At 43.8% G+C, this 22284-nt stretch overlaps 1 protein-coding gene across 1 annotated transcript in view; it reads left to right on the forward strand.

Annotated features, from left to right (window-relative positions):
- The window catches only part of RHBDL3 (rhomboid like 3), a 61797-nt gene extending 40476 nt beyond the window's left edge, over positions 1-21321 (forward strand). The window contains exons 4-9 of the mRNA XM_041409568.1: positions 4907-5131; positions 5814-5962; positions 10218-10330; positions 12556-12656; positions 15186-15246; positions 15968-21321. Coding sequence (XP_041265502.1) covers positions 4907-5131; positions 5814-5962; positions 10218-10330; positions 12556-12656; positions 15186-15246; positions 15968-16239 — 921 coding nt within the window. The 3' untranslated portion in view covers positions 16240-21321. The remainder of the gene's footprint in view (positions 1-4906; positions 5132-5813; positions 5963-10217; positions 10331-12555; positions 12657-15185; positions 15247-15967) is intronic.
- The last annotated feature ends 963 nt before the right edge of the window (positions 21322-22284 follow it).

Genomic DNA, 22284 nt, shown 5'->3' on the forward strand with positions numbered 1-22284 from the left:
CAGAGTTCTTGTGACTTGGGAAAAACAAAACACTGCTGCTTCCAACAGAAATATTTAGCTGTGACTTTGTAGTTACTTGAAGTTGATGTGACATCTCAGCAATGAACAAAATATATTAACTAATTAAATGCACATCCTTTATTTTCCAGATCAAGAATCACCACTTTGCTTTCCCTGGCCTTGCTGGCTTCTAGGGACAAGCTAATTCTACCTCATTTTTAATGTGAACAACACACAGTTTCGAAGCACTGTGTAATGTGTTATTTGAACCACAATGTTAGTCTTGTCTTGCAAGCAATGTTCTTTCAAGTCACCTTGAAATTTGAAAGTGTTTTACCTTTTCTATTGGAAGTGCTGGAAGGCCTAAGCCTGGCACATTTAGTAGGAATCAGACAAAAACTTGAGCAGGGATAATTTATTTTGTCTCTCCTGCCTCTTTCTTTGAATCCCTCGAGTAAACCACTGCTTGATCAAACCAGATCAGAATGTTGGTATCTGGTATTCAGGTTTTTTCCCTTTGTTACTATTTGGGAAAGTGCTACCAGGTTGGCTTAGAGGATGTGAACATCTGTGAGAGATGAACTTAATGCTGAGATATGCATTTTGGGAAAAGCTGTCCCTACCCACATTAGCATTTTGTAGAAGTGTGGGCAGAGGGAAGGAAATAAATGTGAATCTTGAAAGCAAAATTGATTGGAGAGGTTGCATTTGTAAGTAAAGTGGGTTATAAAACTGGAGCTGGCAGAGGCTTTTAAAAAGCTTGTGCTAACTTCTGATTTAATGTTCTCTGTCTTGGAGGATCAGAGCTGGAGAGCTGAATGCATTGCCTGTCACAGAGCTGCATGTGTTTAAAAATAGCTCGAGACCAGTCTCAAAGATGCCAATACGTAATCGGCAGAAACCCATGTTTTTCAAACCCTTCTGAGTGAGGCTGAATAAAACCATAAAAAGGGTACTGTGCCCCATACAAGCCCTGAAATTGGAGATGGGGGAAATACTACATGAATTGGCTTTTGATCATCTGAGGTAGCCACAATACTGCAGATATCCAAGGAACACAGAGAAATTGGTCTGCCAGTGGAGATGGACAACTTCCTTTGCAAGCTGCAGATTATCCCAGAGTAATTTAGAGTGCTGTGTGTGCTAAACAAAAGCAGGGCTTTGTACTTCATCAAAGTTTGTCACTGTTCTACTCTTGACATCCTAAATGTTGACGTTTTTAGTGTTGAAGACAGGTTCAGATCAAAGTAGGAAAAAATTTTCCATTTGCACAGTGGTATCAAACCCAGCCCTTGAGCAGAGCTCTAGCACTAAGCCTTGGTTTGTTTTGGTGGGGTGATACCAAAGGGCAGAGCTGAGAGGACCTGGGTACCAGTCAGCTCAGCCTGGCTCTTCTGCAAGGGAAATTTCTTTCTGCACAATACCATTTTGTAGGCAGGAAGGACTAAGGGAATGTGTTGTTCCCCACTGCTATCTTCTCTCTCCACATCCTGTTTGCTGTACCCATCTGCTTGCAGCTTTAATATCATGCTCATTAAAGAAGTCCTAGATCGATTGCGTGAAGAGAAGTGGGGTGGGCTGCCCTGGGCTCCTGGAGCCATGATAATGTGCAGGCCAACAATGGGCCTAGTGTTCTTGCAGCTGATGATTAAATAGTTGGCTCTTAAATAACAATATTATGTAATTCCAAAATCCAGTCAGCAAATTGTGACCATATGCGAGACTCTGTTTGGGAAGATTTGAATCTTCCAAAGTCAGTCTGAGGAACAGAACAGATTTCTCATCAAGAGCTGGTGAGGGCAGCAATACTGACTTAATCCTCTGTGTCTCCTCATGCCCATCTCCTCCTAGCTTGATCCAAAGGCCTCTGGGGCCATGTGAGTAGATTGCTGTGTTTGCTAGAGCCCTGGCAGTCAGCTGTGCTGTCTCTTTGGAGATCATCTCCTCCTTGGTGCCGTGGGCAGTGTGTGCAGGTGGGGACCAGCAGGATGCCTCCTTCCCAAGAGGCCTGATTTTAACAAGGGCTCAGTACATCCACTCATCCACATCTTGAGGGATTGTGGGTGCTTTTCAGCACATCTGGCACACTCCTGACACTGTGTCCCTGCCTCATCGGGGTGTAAAACCATGCCAAGGCTGCAGCATGTGGAGGGAACCTGGACCTTCTCTCCATATCCTCTGCTCTAAAGAGGGTCTGGCAAATACTTTAATGTGTCTTTCATGTTAGCTCCTGTGTGGGGTGTGAAAGGTCCTGTGATTTATCTTCCTCTCTGGAAGGAGGAAGGCAGAGCTTTCTGCTGAACAGTAGTCCAGTTTCCCACCTCCTCACAAGAGCCAGTGGAGGCTTTGGTCATCTGAGCTATGACTTACAGCGATCCTGCAATATTTTGCTCTTAAATCTGAGAAGATGTTTCCCTGTTTTGTTTTTTTTAGTACATTAAGGAACATCTCCAGAAGCGTCATGGTGATGAATTTGCAGTGCCCTGGCTGTTTTCTGGGCTCCATGGGCAGCACAAGCATTATTGCAGAGAGGACACTGGGCTGATGGGGCTGTGCTGAGTTCAGGTGACGGAACTGGGCCAGTCCCTTGTAACAGTAACAGACGAGTCCAGGGGTGCCTCCCTTAGGATCCTCTGCTCAACAGATGCAAGGAAATCCTTGTTAGGATCCTAACCATGGACATCAGCAGCCTTTGGAGTTTCCTGCCCATCTCCCTTGGCAATCTCTGCACTGATGAGGTGATCATCTACTGAGGGTGGCCAGCACTTCTTGATGCTGAACTGAAATGACAATTTTCCTTGACTCTGGAAATTATTATCTTTTCCACTGAAGTGCTGCAGCAGGGAAAAGCACTGACTGTTTTGTGGTAGGCAGGAAAATCCCATTTATCACTGTAATTGGAATAAACACATCAGCAGCTCCAGTCAACTGTCTGGTATCTTCAGGCAATTTTATAGTTTCAGTCTGAATTTATTCTTGCTCATAAGAGAGGCAAAGCCAGAGAGAAAAGTATGAACTTTGTGAGGGAGCACATGCAGAACATCTCTGAAAGGCTGTTCTGAACTAACCTGGAATGAAGCTTTCTTCTGTGGACACAGAGAGGTCATTAGGTGGCTAAAAGTGTCTTTGAAACAGAGGTACATCTCTTACCTAGCAAAAGGCATCTCACATGTGCTAAGAAAAGCCTTGTACCTGTTTCTCTATGAAAATATTTTCTTTCAGTATGAGCAGGCTTTCTTAATGCAACAGAGGACCACAATGATTTTTTCTCCCTCATCTTCCCTAGTTTTAGATACAGGCCTTTGGATGAGAGACATGAGAAGACTGAGAGATAGACTTTGTGGACTTTTTTTTCTTCTTTGTTTTTCTGCTTTTTTTACAAGAAATGTTTTATTACAAGTGTTTTCTGAATCAACGGATGAAAGAGGGAGCAAAGGAGAAATACCAAAATGGAGAGAGTTGTTAGGGTAAAATATCTTCTCACTGAAACAACTCAAAGAGAACAACAACGACAACTTTTTCATCAGTTTAAAAAAATATAACATCAATTGACGGTCAGTGCTCCTCTGTGTTGGAGGGACAGGCTACAAATGAAGGCTAAGGAGGGACAGGCAGAATGGGTCACAGTGCCGTCACCTCAGATGAACCCTTGCCTTCCTCCAGTGATTAACAGGAGGTGGCTCCCTGCAGTGATTACTGTATTTAAGCAGCTTGGTCCAGCTTGGAGCAATTCCCTGACTGCCTGGGCACAGAGAGCATAACCTCTGGGCTTTGCTAGCTTTGGGATATCAGCTGAAACCAGCAGCACCCAAGACAACTGGAAGCCAATGCTGTTGAGTGTCATCTCTTCTTGGTTCTGGGAGGCTGGATGTGCCGGTGGTTTGAGAGCAGTTAGCAGCTCTCTCAGAAGAAGGACCAGGCTGTCGTGTTTGCTTTGCTGCCTGTTACAGTGGAAGGTCCCCCTGCAGCAGCCTGTGTACACAGCGAGGCTTTGGAGCTCCCTGCCAAAGATTCAGCCACACAGTGGCTCTAATGCAGCAGGTTTGTTTGACATCAGGGCTAATTAACAATTATACAAATCTTGGAGCAAGCTCTTTCAGACCTGGTTTGTTCCCCCGCCCCCGGAAGGCTAAGCGTAAGATTCCATCTGCCTAATTTGCAAATGCAATTGCTTTAATTATGCATCCAAACTGGTAAAGTGTATGCTCAAAAAGATAGCTAAATCTATGCATGTAAGGTGATAATGCATATACAAATTAGCTGTAAGCCTGTGCCATCTCTGAGCCTGCCCCCTCTGAGGATAACTTATGAAAGAAGCCTTGGAAAGACTTGCAAGCTTACAGGAGCTAAGACAGCCTGTACAGCCGATTAATTTATTGTTTGTTGCTGTTGCTCAGGCAGTTTTGTTTTACACAAAGAGATAATTTTCTTTGCCCAGAGCTAACTCCTGCCACAAGGGTTAGATGTGCTGTGAAAGTGTCTGCTGCTACATTTGAGAAATTTCCTGCCCCAAGACTGCAGGGAAGTTTGATAGAGCAGAGGGATCAGAGGGAATGACACAGGAATATGGATTGTGATAACTGATGGTGAAGAGGGTGCATGGAAGGCTGGAGAATGGGCCATAGAGCTCAGCCAGGTGCATCAGCAGCCTCTGCTCTGCCTTGCCAGAGTTCTGCCCTGACCTCATTTATTGGCATCATAATGGCAGGCCATGGTACTCGTTTTCCTTGCATCCCAGGTTTTCAGTGCACCCTGTCATTGTCCCGAGACTTGGTTCCTAAAGCTCAGCCTGGTGGTGGCTTTCCTGCCTGCCTGCATCTGGTGCTGACAAACTGGCACTATTTCCCTGATGATTGTGCCAGGCCTTGCTTTGTACTCATGGTTTCTCCCGCTCTCTTTTCCCCAGATGAGCAACAAAAGGTCGAACAGCTTCCGCCAAGCCATCCTGCAGGGGAACAGGAGGCTGTGCAGCAAGGCCCTGCTGGAGGAGACGGGGCTGAGCCTCTCGCAGAGGCTGATCCGGCACGTGGCGTACGAGACCCTCCCGCGGGAGATCGACCGCAAGTGGTACTATGACAGCTACACCTGCTGCCCCCCGCCCTGGTTCATGATCACCATCACCATTGTAGAGGCAAGTACCCTCCCTGGGAACCTCCCCACACTGCCAAAGGCTCTGCTGGGACGCAGTCAGGGGTTGGAGAGGGATTCATTCAGGCCCGGACAAGGACAGATGTGAAGCTGGTGGCCATTTTTGTTGCCTGTTGGAGTGTGTTTTAAGTGGAGACTGTGATCCTGTCATTGGAACAATTTGTATATGGGACTACACAGTTTGGGAAATGAGAGCAAAACTGTTTGAGGAGTGAAAACAGGACAGTTCTAGAGAAATGGATAAGTCAATAGAATTAGAAATTTCTGTATGGCTACCTCTGTTCTGTGAGTGGAGAGAAAAAGCAGGGGAGAGAACCTCTGGGTTAAATATTCTGACCTGCTCATGTGTTGCCCAAATGAGATCTTTGCACATTTGCTGAGTAATGTGCTCCAGAAAGTACAGAGTAGGATATGACACTGATAGTAGGGTGCTGACTGGGAGCAGGTTCCTCTGACTCAGGGGCTGGTGTGTTACAGAAGGTCACAAATACAGTTATATCAATGTGTTGCAGGTTCCTCAAAACAGGGAATTTTCATGCTGTGTGAAGCTGTCAAATGGGAGAAAAGTTTTTTATATGTTACCTTTTTCTCCATTATTTTAGGTAAAAGGTACTTTTCGGTGAGAAAAGGCATTTGCTAACCAGTGAATATCTCTGCTCTTCTAGGTTGCCTTTTTTCTTTATAATGGAGTGGTCTTAGACAGATTTGTGCTGCAAGTCAGCCACCCCTTGTACCTGAAGAATGCATTACTGTACCATCCCCAGCTTCGGGCCCAGGCTTGGAGGTACCTAACCTACATATTCATGCATGCAGGGTGAGTACTTACAGACAGTTCAGGTTCCCCTGAGAGATAGAGAAAGTGACAGAATCAGCTCAGAATTAGATTTTAAAAACTCAATTATAAATTGTGTGTAAAAATATGAACATGTTGTGGACTGTTGGGCAATGAGGTGCAAACCTTCACAGCTCTCTGAAGGGACAAGGCAACAAAAGGAGCTTAACAGATGCTTCTCTTCTCCCCAGCAGTGTTGGGACCACACTTTCTTCCTACTGTGCGCTTCCTAAAACTAGGTCAAAGCCCAGTGTTCCACTAAAGGAGCTGTGCAGGTGGTAGAACAAGTCTGCAAATATGTTGGACTGGTAGTTAAAAATACAGGGTTTTGGAAAAGTCAGTTAAATTCCCTGTGTCTGGGACATGGCATCACTCAGTAATGTTGGTTCCTTCTGTAGGGACTGAGCTAATGCCTAGAAGGCTGTGTCAAGCCTGAACTCCCACTTTGTACATACTATGGACACAGAATGGTGTCCATACAAAATGAAGATGCACAATAAAATGAATCCTCCTTCATCCCATGGGAGGTAGGTAACAGACTTTGGAAGAATATACAAGGTGTGGGGATTCTAACTCTGTTCTTCTCGGCGGTGCTAGTCCTCACAAAATTTAAGTAGATTTAATTGTGTGATGTTAGTGATGCCATGGTGATGAGTAAGTGTCACTGGAAAGTTCATCCCTGTACAAAACATTCTACCCCCTCTGAGCAGTTCCTCAGATCATTATCTTCACACATTCCTGGCAGATAATTGCAATTTTCTTTAATTCTGTCATTGAAAAATGACAGCAACAAGCCTTTCAGCAGTAGTGTAGAGTTTGAAACTGCATAAGGACCCTTTGTTCTTAAATAGAAAGCCTATATTTCCATAAGTCAATGTTCTTCTATGAAAGGCCTGAAAGATCAAGTTGATCTTTGCCTTTTTTTCCATGTCTCTGATGGAAGACATACTGATGTCTCTTCCCTGCCATGGAATAACTTCCTTGGTGTGTAATTGCCCTGGAGCAGAAGATGTGCCCCAGATCCCTGGATAAAAACAGACTGCACCCAAGGGAAGAGTAGGGAAAAGTTTTTAGAAGAAACTTCTGAATGTGGCAACCTCTGTCCTCTGCATGCTGAATCCCTCCAAAGAGCCAATATTACACAGATTTCATCCTGCAAGTGGGGACTACTGGGCTTAGACATGAGGCTGGTTACCTAAAATGGGAAGTGGAAAGTTCCATCACTGAAAATATGGGGAAAATGTGGCTTGTAAAAGAAAGAAACACTTGATTTTAACTAATGTTAGTTAATTTGTATTTGGGCTTTCTTTTGGTGGTGGTGGTGTTTTACCATATTGCGTCTATAACTACAGATTGCTCTAGGATACATTGGAGGAGAAACACCTGCACAAGGACAATTTTCCAGCATTAAATGCCTTTCTGTGGCATGCTTTCCTAACCTGTGCCAGGTCACCCTTGTAGCAGGCAGTTCCCTGGCATTCTTCACACTCACTGGCCAAAAAATCTCTCAGGTTTATTTCACCTCTGGCTGACTCAGAGTGGAACAATGGGGGTGGTGAGCAGGGGACCTGTCATGATGGATTCCAAGTCCTTTAGCTACACAGCCTTTAAAACAATGGAGAGTCCCACTGGAGCAATAAACCTTGTGATTTATCTGCAGTATCTGGAGTTAAGCTAAATGTTCCTTTATTTCTAACTTCTCTGTATTAAGTTCCTTTCTTGTGAGGAAAACAGATAAATCTTGGGAAGGTAATACTGTTTTTTAGTGGACGCCCATCATTCTCCTCTCTTTTCAAATGAGAGGATAACACAATGCCATGGGTCTATTGTTACCCTGCTTCCAGCTGAGACTTTTAAATGGTAATGTGGACTGCTCCTTAATTTAGTGCACTCGGTCTTTTTTTTTGAAGAGCAAGTGGCAGCCGCAAGGTGTTTGAGAAGGCAGCAGTTGCTAAGGCTTGGCTGGCTGTGCCTCTAGAAAGATTCCAAAAATGTACAGGCTGTGTGTTGGTTCTGATGGAGGGAGCTTTGTCAAGGGCTGAAAAGGCAAAGTTGTAAATTCTGCCCTTCTGTTTTTATGGAAAGCAGACGTTGATATCTGAAGCCCACACATTTGTATCACTGCCATAACTAATGACTTGCATTGATGCTCAGTCCCATTTGTTTGGTCCCAGGGAAGGAGAAAGTCCTTAATAAATCAATGAAATTGTCATTTCAAGAATGACACATTCAGCACTGGCAAAGGGTAATTATATTTTATGGGTACTTATTGACTCTGGTGCCTTCAAAGCTCTTAGTGTGAGGGGGAAGAGAAGTGAATGGGATTGCTCCTGGGAAGTCTTCTAAGAACAGCTGTGAATCAGAGCAGTCACTTCAGAGCCAGGATAAACTTTGCTGAGCTCTTACAAAAGCTTCCTTTGAAAAATAAGACCCAGTGCTTTGTGTGGAAATGTCAGGTGCCACCTCATGATGTTGACTGTGTGCCAGCCAAAGCTTCTTCCCTCCCCTCTGTGAAAGGGCACTTGGATGTTTGGACTCATCTCAGTGATCTGGGTTTGACCTTTGCTGATTTTTCCTAATTTAATTCCCTGTGTTCTGTGAGCATGTGGGATCAGAGCAAGTGCTGACCATGCCCAGTGGCTTCAAAGGGCTTGAGGAAGGTGATGAAAGAACTCAGTTACATGCAGCAGTTTCCCATGATGAAAAATTGCAGTGTGGAGTGTATTGTGCAGGAGGGAAATTCATCTTTGGAGAGAAATTCAATGGAAGCAAACTTATTAAGATATCAGGAGAGGATTGTTTTCTGCAGTATCATTTCTGGCACTTTTTTTGCAGTCCAACTTTAAATTCTCATTTATGAGACTGTTCTGTCATTACTGAATCTCACCATCAGTGTTTTTCTCTGCTGTATATGGGAAATTGCTATGGTAACGTGAAAAAGATCAAAACAGTGGAAATGCATATAACTTAAACCAAAGTTTGCTAGTGCCTGCCTGTGAGCAACCCTTTTCTTGTATAAAATAGGATGTATATTTTCAAGACATTAGGTACTTTCCTCTCTTTTCCCCAAAAGCTGCTGGCCTTCTGCCTTAAGGGTGCCACAGTGTCATTTAGATCCATCTCTTTTGTAAGCAAGTTCTCTTCATACAAAAAGCAGGATACCCTTGGCTCCAGTGGGATGTCACCATTCAGAGAGGTCACAGTCCTGTGAGCCCAGGGTAAATCTCAGACACTAGCAGAGTGTTGAGGATCCTGTTCAGGGCCTGGTGCTGGTATTACCTCACTGGAAGACCCTAGAGATGAATGTCTTGTATAGAGCTTTGAAAAGTGGCGGGTGAGGTTTGTTAAGTAGTATTGATTAAAGCAACAGAGAACTTGCATTGAAGCTATTGATTCATCTCAGGGGAAATCTGCTGCCCTGGAGTCTCTGCCCAATGTACACATGTGAGCTGTCACACCCTGCCTGCAGGCTGCAAGTGGTCCTGCACAGCGAGATAGTGGGGCTTTCTGCAAGAGTCCCCTCAGCCCAGCTTTGTCCTGTGTGTTCAACAGGAGTTTAGGAGTTTTGCTATTGACTGTAATGGGAACAAGGGTGGGTGAAGAGAGAGCATCAGTGAGTACAGCTGGGCACCTGAGCCCTCTGCTCCCCATTCTGACCATTGAAGTAGGCACAGCAGAAAAGGGTGAGGGTCAGACAGCCATGCTGTAAAGCAGCATTATGGCACCAGGAAATGGAGTTCTCCTGGAACTTCTACATTCACCTCATTCTTAACAACCACTTCCCATCATGGCAGTGTGATGCGTGCAGGGAAAAGTGGAATAACTAAGAGGGGAGAAGAGAGGAGCAGGTCAAATTTCTGGCTTCTGTTCCAGGCTCTGCTTCCATCTTGCTGCTTTTTTTTTTTTTTTTTTTTTTTTTTTTTTTTTTTGACAAGTTATTTAACTTTTTTAAGCAAGGAAAAAGGAAAAAAAAGTCTGACTAAGAATCAAACATTGTACGAGGTCTTCAGCTGAAAAGACCTGTGTGGATACAGAAAAGATAAAAGCAGCAAGGAGGGAAGAAACATTGTAACTCTGGGTCTGATTTTTTTCTGGAATCACTGTTTTTCCCAGTGTTAGTCTACTTATGTGAATCGGCTGCTATTTGATTTTCTTTCCAAAATATCTATGTCTCACTGGTAGAGAAAGGAGATGAAGAGCTGGAAAAGAGGACAACTGTTGTTTTTCCTTGCTGCAGGATAGAACACCTTGGGCTCAATGTTGTCCTTCAGCTCTTGGTTGGGGTTCCTCTGGAAATGGTGCACGGAGCTGCGAGGATCAGTTTTGTGTACGTTGCAGGAGTTGTGGCAGGTAGGTGACACTTCTGCATGCCCCAGGTGGAGAAGCAGTGAAAATGGTCTGTGCTGGCTTTTGAGTTGGAGAAATGTTTTGTGATATTTGGGATTAGGAGAGGACCATTCACTGATCTTCTGTGCATTGAAATCCTTTGTGGGGCTGGACATAGAAAATAAGGTACAACCTGACATCTATTTCTATGTAGCCATAGACTCTGTGTTTAGTAGACCTGCTAAAAATGCACCAACTACCTGTTAATTTAAAATAGCCTTTCTTTAGATGATCTTCCTGAATGTGGAGTCATGCTCGTCCTGTGGCAGCTCTTCCTACATTTGTTCTGTCTTTCACCTTTCTACAGCCTAAGTAAGGAAGAAGTATTTGGTTGTAGATTGATTGTGAGCAGTGCACAGAAATCTGGAAAATTCATTTCATCATTAAGCCATGGGGTCTGATTGATTTTTAGTTTGTGCTGAATTGCTTTTATTTATGTTTGGAATTTCCAGCAGTTTGGAGGTGATGAAAGCTGACAATAGATCAACATCTAGTTAAAACAGAAGGAGGGTGTGAAAACAACCAAGAACTTTATAGTGGAACTCAGACAGTGATTGACTGCCTTTGCTCAAGATTTATAGTGTTTGTTTTTTTTTCCAGCCACATAATTACTTTTTTCAATAATAAGCAGATAAACCCTTTCCAGACAGTGATTGACTGCCTTTGTTCAAGATTTATAGTGTTTGTTTGGGTTTTTTTCCAGCCACATAATTACTTTTTTCAATAATAAGCAGATAAACCCTTTGTCGAATGGGCTGCATTGGGTACTAATAAATCCTGCATTCCAGGAGACAGTCTGTGGGAAGAATAATTGGACTAGGGCATGGGACGAGGCATGGTACAAACATCAACAGTATTTAATGCAAAGAAAGGAGTTAGCAGAGCATCTCCACTGTCCCCTGACTGTTATTTTAACAAACACTAACAAAAGTGGTGCCCAGTTTGCAACTTCCCAGATACAGCTTTTCTACACAGATACACCTACCAAACCCCAGGGCTTCACTGATATCTTAGTTATGAAACATCTTTTATTCTTTGTCACGTGCCAGGAGAGAGGAAAATGGGTATATTGATGCTGACGTAATATAAAGATAACTCAGCTGCTAAATAATCAGGAATAGACAAAATGTAGTAAAATGTAAAATGTAGTTAGGCCACAACTTTTATGGTTCTTTCTCATTTGTCTGGCTTTACTAAGAGGACACATTAAGAATGGAAATTGAGGCGCTCAGTGCAGTGCCTGAGGACTTAACTGCAAGTTCTTATTACTCCTTCCTTTATTTCTCATTAACTTTTTCCTTAATGACAGTGTTTAAGAGCTGAGAAGTCTCAGGGCCATACAAGGAAGGAGGGAGCTATCAGCAGAGTTGGCTGGTGGAAGCTCAGCACTTTCTTGACCTGGAATCAGTTGGGCAATTAGCAAAGAAGTTCATTAGACTCTGCGCTACCAAGGACTCTCTCAAGATTTGCCAATATGTCTTTTTCCCATTCCCAATCATCACAAAGATCTTCATTACCCCTTCCTTGTGACAGCAAATCTGCCTTTCCCTCTATCGCTTAAATTATTCTTAAAGTCAGCAATGAAGGGAGCTTTGAGCAGATCCAAGCCTCCAACTGGGATAAGAAGAAGCAATGTCTGTGTTTGGCTGTATTATTAGTGGTGCCTTTATGTACTTGACCTGTCATTTTGCTGGCATGTGCCTACTGCCTCCATCCAGGTAATTTTTGACTAGTTTTACTCTGAAGTTTTACAGGTAACAGGCTGTGCTGTGATCAGAGGCCTGTGCTAAGTTACAAGTCCCTAGCTCCTTCCCCCTGTGCTAATATTTTTCTTGCCAACGTGGGAGCTACTTCTGTTTTATCTTCAGGTGAGAAACAAACACAGACATTTGTCTGTCTCCTGCTCCCTTATTCTTTCAATCAGGGAATAAATGCCTTTTTGCAGGACAAGTTTAAAGACACACTGCTGCCTTGCTTGGCTGCTTTTAAAGTAGGTGCAGAGGAATCAATCAGTCACTGCCTTGACAGGACTGAGTTGGCTTCACGAGTCAATCAATTTCCCCCTCCTTCTCTTTCTGTATTCCTGATCTGCAGCAATTAGCACAAACAGGCCACAGCAGGGATGTAGGGTAGGAGAGAGTGTGTTTGTTTGGTGGGCAATTGTCACAAAGCCTTGTTGTTTCCCCCAGGGTCCCTGGCAGTGTCAGTGGCTGACATGAGGGCGCCGGTGGTGGGCTCCTCTGGAGGTGTGTATGCTCTTGTCTCTGCTCACCTGGCCAATATTGTGATGGTGAGTACCAGAGTGACTGTCTGACCTCAGAGTGAGCCACAGCTGGTGGCCCAAAGGGGCTGGAAGTAAGGCCTTACCCAGCTGTTGGTCATTCAGAGCTTGCCCCAGCTAAGAGTCTTGTCTCAGTCGTGTGGTTCTGGAATGGAAAAATTGCCTTGAACTTGGTGGCTTGGTACCCTGATGGCTGACAGTTTGCCAGGACAACCTAAAGATGTTGGTAATCCAAGATTTATCAGTGTTCTCCAGGCTATCAACTCTCCATGCAATAGCTGACAAATGTTTGAAAAGCAGACTGGCTCTGCAGAAGTGGCAGACCTGTTCCTGTCTGGATATGCTGTGTAAATTTACTAGGTATCTAAGGAAATTTAGCATTCAGTGCATTCATGTGCAGAATATTCCTTATCTCCATTTGTAAAACCCAGACTGTAGCTGAACCCTGGGTGATCTAATGATGCATCTTTTTGCTATTTCACCTCATGAAATACTTTACAAAGGTGAACAAATACCAGCACTGTCCTTCTTCTAAGGTTGGAAACAGGAGTTCATCTCCAGCCCTCAGCTAGGTGGTGGCAAAGGCCAGCACAGCTACCCGGGGGACTCCTCAGCTGACACTGGGCAAAAAAGGCTTTGCTGATAGAAGATTCATGTGTGGTGGCATGTCTGTCCTGTACCAGCAATATCAGAGCAGAATAACCATAAAAATGAGGATAATGCTCCTTTCCTGGGTCTGAGTGGGAAGATAATGTGAGGTGGCTGCAGTAGAGACAGAAAATCTGTTATATGGGTGCTGGAAGATGTGTGTGTGTGTGGTGGTGTTGGAGCCAAGCCTGAAAGAAAACCTTGTACTTGATGCTTGTCTGCAGTAAAGTCAGCAGCTCCAGCTGTGACCTACAGTGGTGCTGCTCCAGACAGCTCTGTAACAGCTGGGAAGTGAGAGATATCCTGAGCAGAATTGGTCTGCTTCACCCTCTTCAAGCTTTTCAGAGCATGAATGAGCTGAGGCTGCTGTCCAAATTAACAGCTGAGTGGCTGGCAGAGAGGTTGGGAGCAGAGGAGAGGGGATGTCCCTATAGCACAGGGTTTCTGCTGGGGAATTGCATCCCTGCCTTCAGTTCTTTTCAGTGTAATTTGTGTTCCCTGCCACTGTGCCAAGGGAAGCAGGAGGGAGCTTCCTCTGTCTCTCAGGGTGGTAACGCAGCCACAGGGATTTTTAACACCACAATTCACAGGGTTAGAGGGGGGCATTGGAGGAAATATTGGCCAGCTTTAGAGGAACATGCTTTTCCAGAGGCATGTGGAGAGTCTTCAGCAGTTACCTTCCCTGACTTCTTAGAACATCACAAAGTGATCTGTCATTTCACTACTCATTGGCTTCTGCCAGATCTGTTTAGCAACTGCTACCTTAGCATCTTTATTTCTCCATTATCCACTGCCTCTCTTCTCATCTGAAATTATTTTTGCTGCCTTTCCAGTTCTGGTGGAGGGATGTTTTTGCTTTCCTTCCCCCCCTTGTCTCTCTGTGCTCACTTGTTATCTAGATGTGATGCTCCTGCATGCTGAAAGGTGTGCTGGTTGTTTGTGGCACAGCTCAGCCTGGCACAGCTGGGGACAGCAGGGACTGTGGCAGGGAGGGTCTCTGGAATCTTCTGTTCCCTTGTGCCTCCTGGTAACCAAAGGAAATGGAAACGTTCCTGCTTGGAAAAAGAAATATTATTGGAATTAAATACATAAAATAACCAACAGGGGGAAGCAATAAAGCATGTCACCCCAAGGAAAAGAGTGAGGGGAGGGATTCAAAGCAGCTACATGGAAATGAAAAGTGAAGGAGGCAGCACAGTATTAATCAGCATGAGCTCAGAGCTTTCTGACTGGGTTAGATCTCTCTGTGGAGAGAGAAAATCAGTTACTTGTTTTGTGGAGGTTGCATTTTTTGCCATCCCAAGTGCCATTAGAGATAGTCTGAAGAGTTTACAAGCATTCTTTTTATTTCTTCAGTGTGACAAATAGGCAGCTTTTCACAAGAAACCTGATTATCTTGGTATCTCAGTCTGCCTTCAATAGGCAAATTTTCATTTAGTCACATAATAGTAATAATAAAAAAATAATAATGTTGTCTAATAAAATAATAATGTTGTCATACATCCACGTTTCTCAAAACATGATTTCTTTTCCTGCTTTAAAATTATGTGCAAGTGGAAAAGGAGGACTTTTAATATTTCTCCATGGTGTCTGATTATCATTCAGAGATTTTTATTCCACTATATTGATTAATAACCAAGCCTGAAGACAGAGGAGACTAAGTCCAGGTTTCCTTGATATGCTTTTATTGAAGTCTTTATTGTTTCTCTATGCTCTGCCAAAGATCTGAGCTGCAGAATTTCAGGGAGCCTGAGGCACAGAAAGTAGCACTGAAAAAACACAGCAGGGCTTGAATGCACTGAGAAGCTGCCTGACAAGTGACAGATTTAAATGTAATATCCCTTCAGGTCTGTGTGCAGCATTACTTTGTTTTCCTTGTCTCTTTTCCAGAACTGGTCAGGAATGAAGTGCCAATTCAAACTGCTGCGCATGGCTGTTGCCTTGATCTGTAGTAAGTACCATACAATGCTTGGCACACGAGCAGCCAGTCCTGTTTTGTTTGTCCTTGTCATAATACTTCATGCTGATTCAGAGGGTTTTGACTTTGCAGCAGTTTTGGTAGGAACTTGCAGCTGGACCTTCTGGCAGCAGAAATCACATTGCTCTCCACTGCAGATTTTGACTTTCAACGCAAGCATTTGTAAACAAGGATTTGTCATTAGCCAGCATCTGTAGCTTGTGGTGTTTGTGAAGGAGCTTAAACATCTTCTCTTTGCAGTCTCAAACATGCAATGCTTTCATAATGACAATACTTGGGTTTCCTAGAGCATGTCCTGTCTGGGATGGCAGCAGCATTACACCCACACTGGTGAATTCTCTTGCAGCCCATCCCCCAGGGGACACAGTAAGGGAAACTAAGCTGTGTGTTCATCACAGACAACTGTCTTCAAATTCTAACTCATTTTTGTTATGGTTTTTTTTGTTATGGTGTAAATTTCAGAAGGTGAATATTCCCCAACCTGTCTACACTCTCACAAACCCCGAGCACTTTCCAACCACTGGAGAGGCCTCATGTCTGTGTGCCGCAACCCTGACATAGCCACAGCTTCTCTGCTCACCATACAAGGCAATTTGTCCCTCTCTGTCTCCTCAGGGATGCAGTGCTTCCCACAATATGGACTTAAGAAGGGATAAACCTAGACAATTAACTTATTTTTTATTCTTTGTTCTAGTGAGCTTTGAATTTGGAAGAGCCGTGTGGCTGCGGTTCCACCCCTCCGCTTACCCCCCATGCCCCCACCCCAGCTTCATGGCTCACCTGGGAGGGGTGATGGTTGGAATCACCCTTGGTGTTATCATCCTGAGGAACTATGAGCAGAGACTCCAAGATCAGACTTTATGGTGGATCTTCCTTTCTATTTACGTCATTTTTGTCTTGTTTGCCATCTTCTGGAATATTTTTGCCTACAGTCTGTTGGATCTAAAGCTACCTCCCCCTCCTTGAAAACATGGGACAGCAAACTGGAGAGCAGAAGTCATCTGTCAGCTGTGTTAAATGAATGAAGATGGAGGATCTATTTTTGTATTTAACTTGGGAGGATGATTCTTCTGAACACACAAGTGTGCTGGAGGAGGTGCTTAAAGATCTCATGAAAGAATGGGCTGATCAGTTTGTTCACAAATCCAGCAGTTTCTGTAACTCTGGCTGGCCATGCCCTGCAGTTTCTGCCCTGCATCTGGGCACTGACTGCTTGGGTTGTCATCACACATCAATATTTTCTATGAAATATTTGTATTTTCCAGGTCAGTGCTGGAATTATGGCCAATTGTTCAGTGAATTTCCTCTGTGTTGCTGAACACTAAAAGGGAAAAAGAGCAGACATTTACTGATTAGAGATTCAAATGGTACTTACAAGGCAGCTTGAGTCTGGTTTCTTTGGACACGTCTGACTGTTCAGCCATACCAGTGCCACTGTCTAATTACTTGAATGGTTCCTAAGGTATTTTAGCCTCTGCTGAAACTTGTCTTGCACAACTTTCAAAGGAATCGGCAGAACTTGATCACACAAAGTGATGGAGACTGGTCTTCAACCACAGGTCAAACGAAATTGCACTATAAACATTGTGAATCTTAGAGTGTTGTGGATACCCAGCCAGAAGTGACTTTTCCTGTGCATGTTTCATTTGATTTTAATTAATTATTCCCCCTTTCCCAGCCTGCTGTGGCTAGAGGGTGTGGCTGGATTGTTGTAGGGGCTTTTTTGTTTGTTTTTTGGGGTTTTGTTTGGGGTTTTTTTGAGGGATGAAGAAAAGGAGGGCAAATGTTAATTTGTGGTTTTATCAGATGACAATCAGGTGCTGTTTTCTTCTCATTTTTTTTTCTGACCACACTGACCTAACACCTGGCCTGCAGTGAGCTCCTAGCAAGGATCTCAACTCTTCCAGCAGGTTCTTACTAGGAAAATGGGACCATGATCACCTCCAGCAGTCCAGGGTGGGAACTATCCAGTCTTTACAGCCATACAATACATTTGGGGCCAAGTCCACTGGAGGCAGTGGAGTTAAATCAGTTTGTACGTAGCACTGGTTTCCCAATGAAGTGGAGAGGGTGTTATTTGCTACAGTGATCATTGTGAAATTAATAAAACTGGTTTTAATATTACTTCTAAAATTTTGAGGATGCCTCTTCCTGAGGCAGTGGATGTTCAGGAGCCCCAGACAACAGTTAGTTGCAGTGATGCCTTTTTCTTTAATGTTGGTCAAGCCCAGTTGAGGCAATCTGTAAGTGGGCTGTGACACAGTTCACACAATTGCCTGCACATACCTAGGGACCACATGGGGACATCTGTAGCACAAGCAGAGCTTATAGGTACACTTCTCTGTAAGGTGCTTATTTTGCTTGTCACTTTAGAGAGCTGCCAAATTACAGTCCAGGAGTGTGGGTGCCCTCCTTTTCTCTGTCCTTTACCCACCTATTCAATGGTCTGGACAAAGTAGCCATAATAGTCTCTCCAGACAAGCTCCACTCTTCCTTTTTTCTGTTTCCTGCTGGTGCCCAGGCACAGCCACCAGAGTGTTTCACATCCCATGGGCACCATAGCAGTTGTGTTTGCTCTGTAGAAAAATGTCTCTGTGTTGTGGGCTTTATTCTCTCAGCTGTGCTATCCATGCTGTCAGATGATACCACAAACTAGTAGGAGCCTGTCCTTCTAGAGGGGACATCCACAAGTGCTTATCAGCTGCCCCCTTCTTTGCCTCTTATTGAAAAATAACTCTGGGTTGAGGGGTGAAGTCTTCTCCTACCAGATGCGTGCATAAAACCTCTGTTGCCTCAGAAGGAGGGGCGAGAAAATAAGTGTTTCTGCAGATTGGAATAAGCCTTACCTGCAAAAGAAACAATTTTTGGCACCTTTGTGCACAGAAATGGGATTTCTGAGGGCGATTGCACTTTTGTTGTTCTGCATGGCCAGCACATTGCTCATGGGCCCTCACTGAGGACCAAGAGGACAGGATAAGGGCCAGAGCTCTGATAATTTTGGAGAAGGGATTGGTTCCCTGAACCATTTTACCTCTGCAGTTTGGGTCCAGATCCCAGCAGTCCCCAGAGTTCCCATGGATTGCTGCAGGTGCAGGCCCAGTGAGTGTCACAGCCGTGGATCCCCTGGGAGCAGCAGGCAGGAAGGAGAGTGGGAGCTAGGAGAGTTCTGACATGGTTGTCAAGTAAGGAGGACATTCCTTCCCTCACCTATTGCTAAGCCTTTCTCATTACAGATGCCTTGAAAATAGAGGTGACCAGGAATGGGAGTTCTCCTGAAATCTTAGGAAAGCTTTTAAAATTTTGGTAGAAAATTTCAATTGCAAAAAACCCCAGATTATTTTGCCTATAATTTACCAGAGTGCAATGTGCACCAATTGACTTTTATTTTTGGTTTCTCAGCTGAGAGCTACTTACTGCCCATGAGTTTCTTACCAGTAAAGGCTTCAATGCCTTTCCTGCTGCCAGCATGTGCTCTGAGGTGAAGCAGCAAGATAAAAGTTCAAGAGCCACCAGTTTCCTGATCAGCTTGATCATGGCCAAAATGTCTTTACCCAGCTCAGGAGTGGGAGAGAGCTGAACACAGTAATGCAGACAGCCTTCCTTGATCCTCTTTCTGTAGATGAGTGTAGTTTATGAGAACTGGTTGAAAACAGCTCTGAATTTGATCTTATGACTTGTTCTTTTAAACTGTTGTTCATCTTTCTGACTTCATTCTGTGTCCCTATACCCTGCCTGAGCAAGTCTACAAACAACCCTGGGGATCAGAAAGGCCAGATTTAAGGCAGTGTTAGATTTATGGAAGGTGAAGGAATGAAACCCTTTCACATTCCTGTTCATCAGAGCTGAAATCTCCTCCCATACATGGAGCACTTTGTGCACAGAGTCTGTTGTCTGCTAAGAATCAATCAGCCCATGGAGCCAGAAGCAGCACAAGGTGCTTAAACTTTTTAATAATTTTTTTCATAATTAAAATTACAGTGTGAAAACTTGCTGTGTTTTTACAGAGTATCATAAATTCCAGTTATGTTCTTTTCTAACACACCCAGGAGTGCCACAGTGCTGCAGCACCGCAGAGCTAACAGCAGGCTAACCAGGCTTTTCTGTTACCTCCAGATGTCCTTGAAGTTGCTGGCTCATGTTGGAGATGTAATATTCTCCATCCTGCTCATTTGTGGTTCCAACCTGTCACAGTCAGCATGTTCCTGAAGGAGCATCCACTGAGGGACTGGTTTCAGTGATGTGTTGTGGTTTTATTTCAGCTACTGCCAGGATTTTCCATCAGTCAGATAAAACATGAATCTATTGAAACTTATGACTGTGCAGTGCTGGAGCAGAAAGCAAGGACTGTCACCAATGTACAGCTTTGAACAGAGCACCTCGGAGCAAGTTATTTTACGCTGTGTCCTTGAGCGAGGACACAACACCTGGGGGAGAAGAGCAGAAAAGCAGCCTTCGGCGTGGTGGATTTCCCGTGCGGTGAGTTCATTGCAGCAGAGCTCCGTGAGGATGAGGATGAGGATGAGGATGAGGATGAGGATGAGGAGCAGGGCGGCAGGCGGAGCTGCCGGGGACACCTGCCGGCGGCGGGCAGCAGCACCGGCGGGACGAGGGAAGGAGCAGGAAACAGGAGAAGCAGGCAGATCAAAGTCCACGGAGACTGCAAATCGCACCTTTTATTCCTAGGCAGGTAAAGATTAGTGTTACGCTAGTTATTACACGGTAATAGCACAGACATGAGGAGGGAGAGAGTTGTCACGCAGTGGTGGGAGAGGAGGTTTCCAAAAACAATCTGAGAGTGAGGTGTAGCAGTCATAAAAATGCTGATTAATTTACTTTTGCTGAGTTTTTAAGACAACATCTTGTGTCACTGTTTTCCTGTCAGTTGATGAGGAATCTTAGCACTTACGTGGCATACTGTGCTTTTTCGCTACTTGCTCCTTTGGCAGTGGGAAGTATGTTATCAACAGGGAAGGGGGAAGCTAGTGAAATTGTTACTAGAAATAAAGCTCAGGGATTCTGTATCCCAATACTTGCTGCTTCTGATGGATTATACTGCCCATGTGTTTTAGACCAGACTGGGCCCTTTCAGTTTGAACTGTGCTATGGAGGATGGAATCTGACATGTTCAGAGCTGGTACTGACATGGCAGCTGACCTCACAAGGCAACTGCTGTTCGCTGCCAATATTTAATCTCACAAGATGGTGGGTAGGACTTTCACACATCCTTCAGTGAGTAAAGAGCTCCAAGTCTGTTCACAAAGATTCAAGCTCAGCCCAGTTGCTTTGGAACACCCATCCACTGGCTTTGCCCAAAGTGGAACTGGAGAATGGGGACATGGCAGTTCAGCACCAGCCACCTCTGAGGGTAGGCTGGGACTAGAGAGCCCAGGCCACCACCTCTGAATATTGCTGCTCCCCTGCTCCCCTTACAGTGCTGGCTGCTCTGCAGTGCTCTGTGTGGTAGAACTCAAGATTCCTTCTCTAATCACTGATGCCAAGAGTTGGTTATAAAGAAGTGCAGTGTATTTTGCAGTTCTATGTAAAAGAATCACACCTAAGACAGAAACCAAGCTTATTTAAAGGCAAATGTATTTTAATGTCACCATTAATCATTGGCTTTTAATTGGAAAAAGCTTTCTAATATGCCAGTAGGACTACAGAAAATTTACATTTCAGGGTACTTTATAGCAGAAAGCACAAAATATTCCCTATGATTTAAGTAGCTAAAGTACCTTATTTTCAGCGAGCTTGATAGACACGTTGTCACTGACTCTCTCCTGACTCCCACAGTGTCTGTTCAGTTTGCAAATAAAGCCAGATTTATGCAGCTTTTCTTTTGCTTACACTACTAATGCTAAGAACACATCCAAGCGTTAAACACAAAGCACTAAACGACATAATTTTCTGCCTTAAAATACTGAACAAATGGTACTTTGCCTGTGAAGGGCTAGTAAAACAAAATGATATTTGCAAGGTAAGATGCTAATGTATGTTTCCAAATATTTTTGTATTGTGTACATTCTGTATATTTTTGTTGTGACAATATTATTTGAGCGCAGAATCCATTAAATTTTTTTGTGGTTTTCTTTGTTTACTGTTTTTTTTTTTTTAATAAAATTGAGCTGTTCTTTATCACATACCAAGAAACCAATCAAGAAAGAACTTTCAAGGACAATTTTGTAAGTTTGCCTACAGTTAACATGGTTTTTAACAAAAGAGCCCTTGGTTTGGAGCTCTGACGTGTAATCTTCTAATAATGACATTGGTAACCCATTTTTATGTCTGTCTAACAGATGAAGGGGAGTGTGAACTGCAGCTTCATTTCTCCACAAGGTCTAATGAGAATGCAGAACTGGCTTGGGATTTGTAGGGAAAATCAGGTGTTGTCCCACCTTTTGGAAGCTGTCCCTTCATTGCAGTTTCCTCAGAAGTGCAGGGAAGTTGATGACATTTGAGTACATTTTTTTTAACATTTGAGTTTTTTTGGGATTTTTTTGGGTTTTTTTACTGGGGAGGAGGTTTGTGCTCTTTTAACATCAGGCTCTACTGAATGTATTCAATTCTGAGAGCCAACACTCTATCTTGAATCAAGAGTGGAAACAACATAATCCAGAAAAAAGTAAACCCCCAACTGATTAAAATAAAAATCCTTCTACCAGTGTGGAAGGCAGAGGCTTATTTTGAAAATTAAGTTGTGTTTTTGTTGGGAAACACTGGGTTAAAGTGTAATTTATAGGAATGAAGATGTATGTAGGAGCAGTTCTTGTCAGATGTGCTACTCCTAAGGGAGGCAGATCACTGCTGCCATGTGTGGAACTCAGCTCTTGCTGTCAGTTCTCTGCACTGAACTAAACTTTCTGAGACTCAAATCACTCTATTCATTAGCTGAGGACTTTCACCATGAAGGTAAGGTGGGTTTTGCCAGCTTTTGTCAATTAATACAAAAAGTGTTTCAGCCTACCAGCACCATACATTTTCTTGCTACCTGTTCTTCACATCCAACTTATTTTT

Source organism: Onychostruthus taczanowskii, unplaced genomic scaffold, assembly GCF_017590055.1.
Source record: "Onychostruthus taczanowskii isolate IOZ18803 unplaced genomic scaffold, ASM1759005v1 scaffold30, whole genome shotgun sequence".
NCBI classification, from domain to species: Eukaryota; Metazoa; Chordata; class Aves; order Passeriformes; family Passeridae; genus Onychostruthus; species Onychostruthus taczanowskii.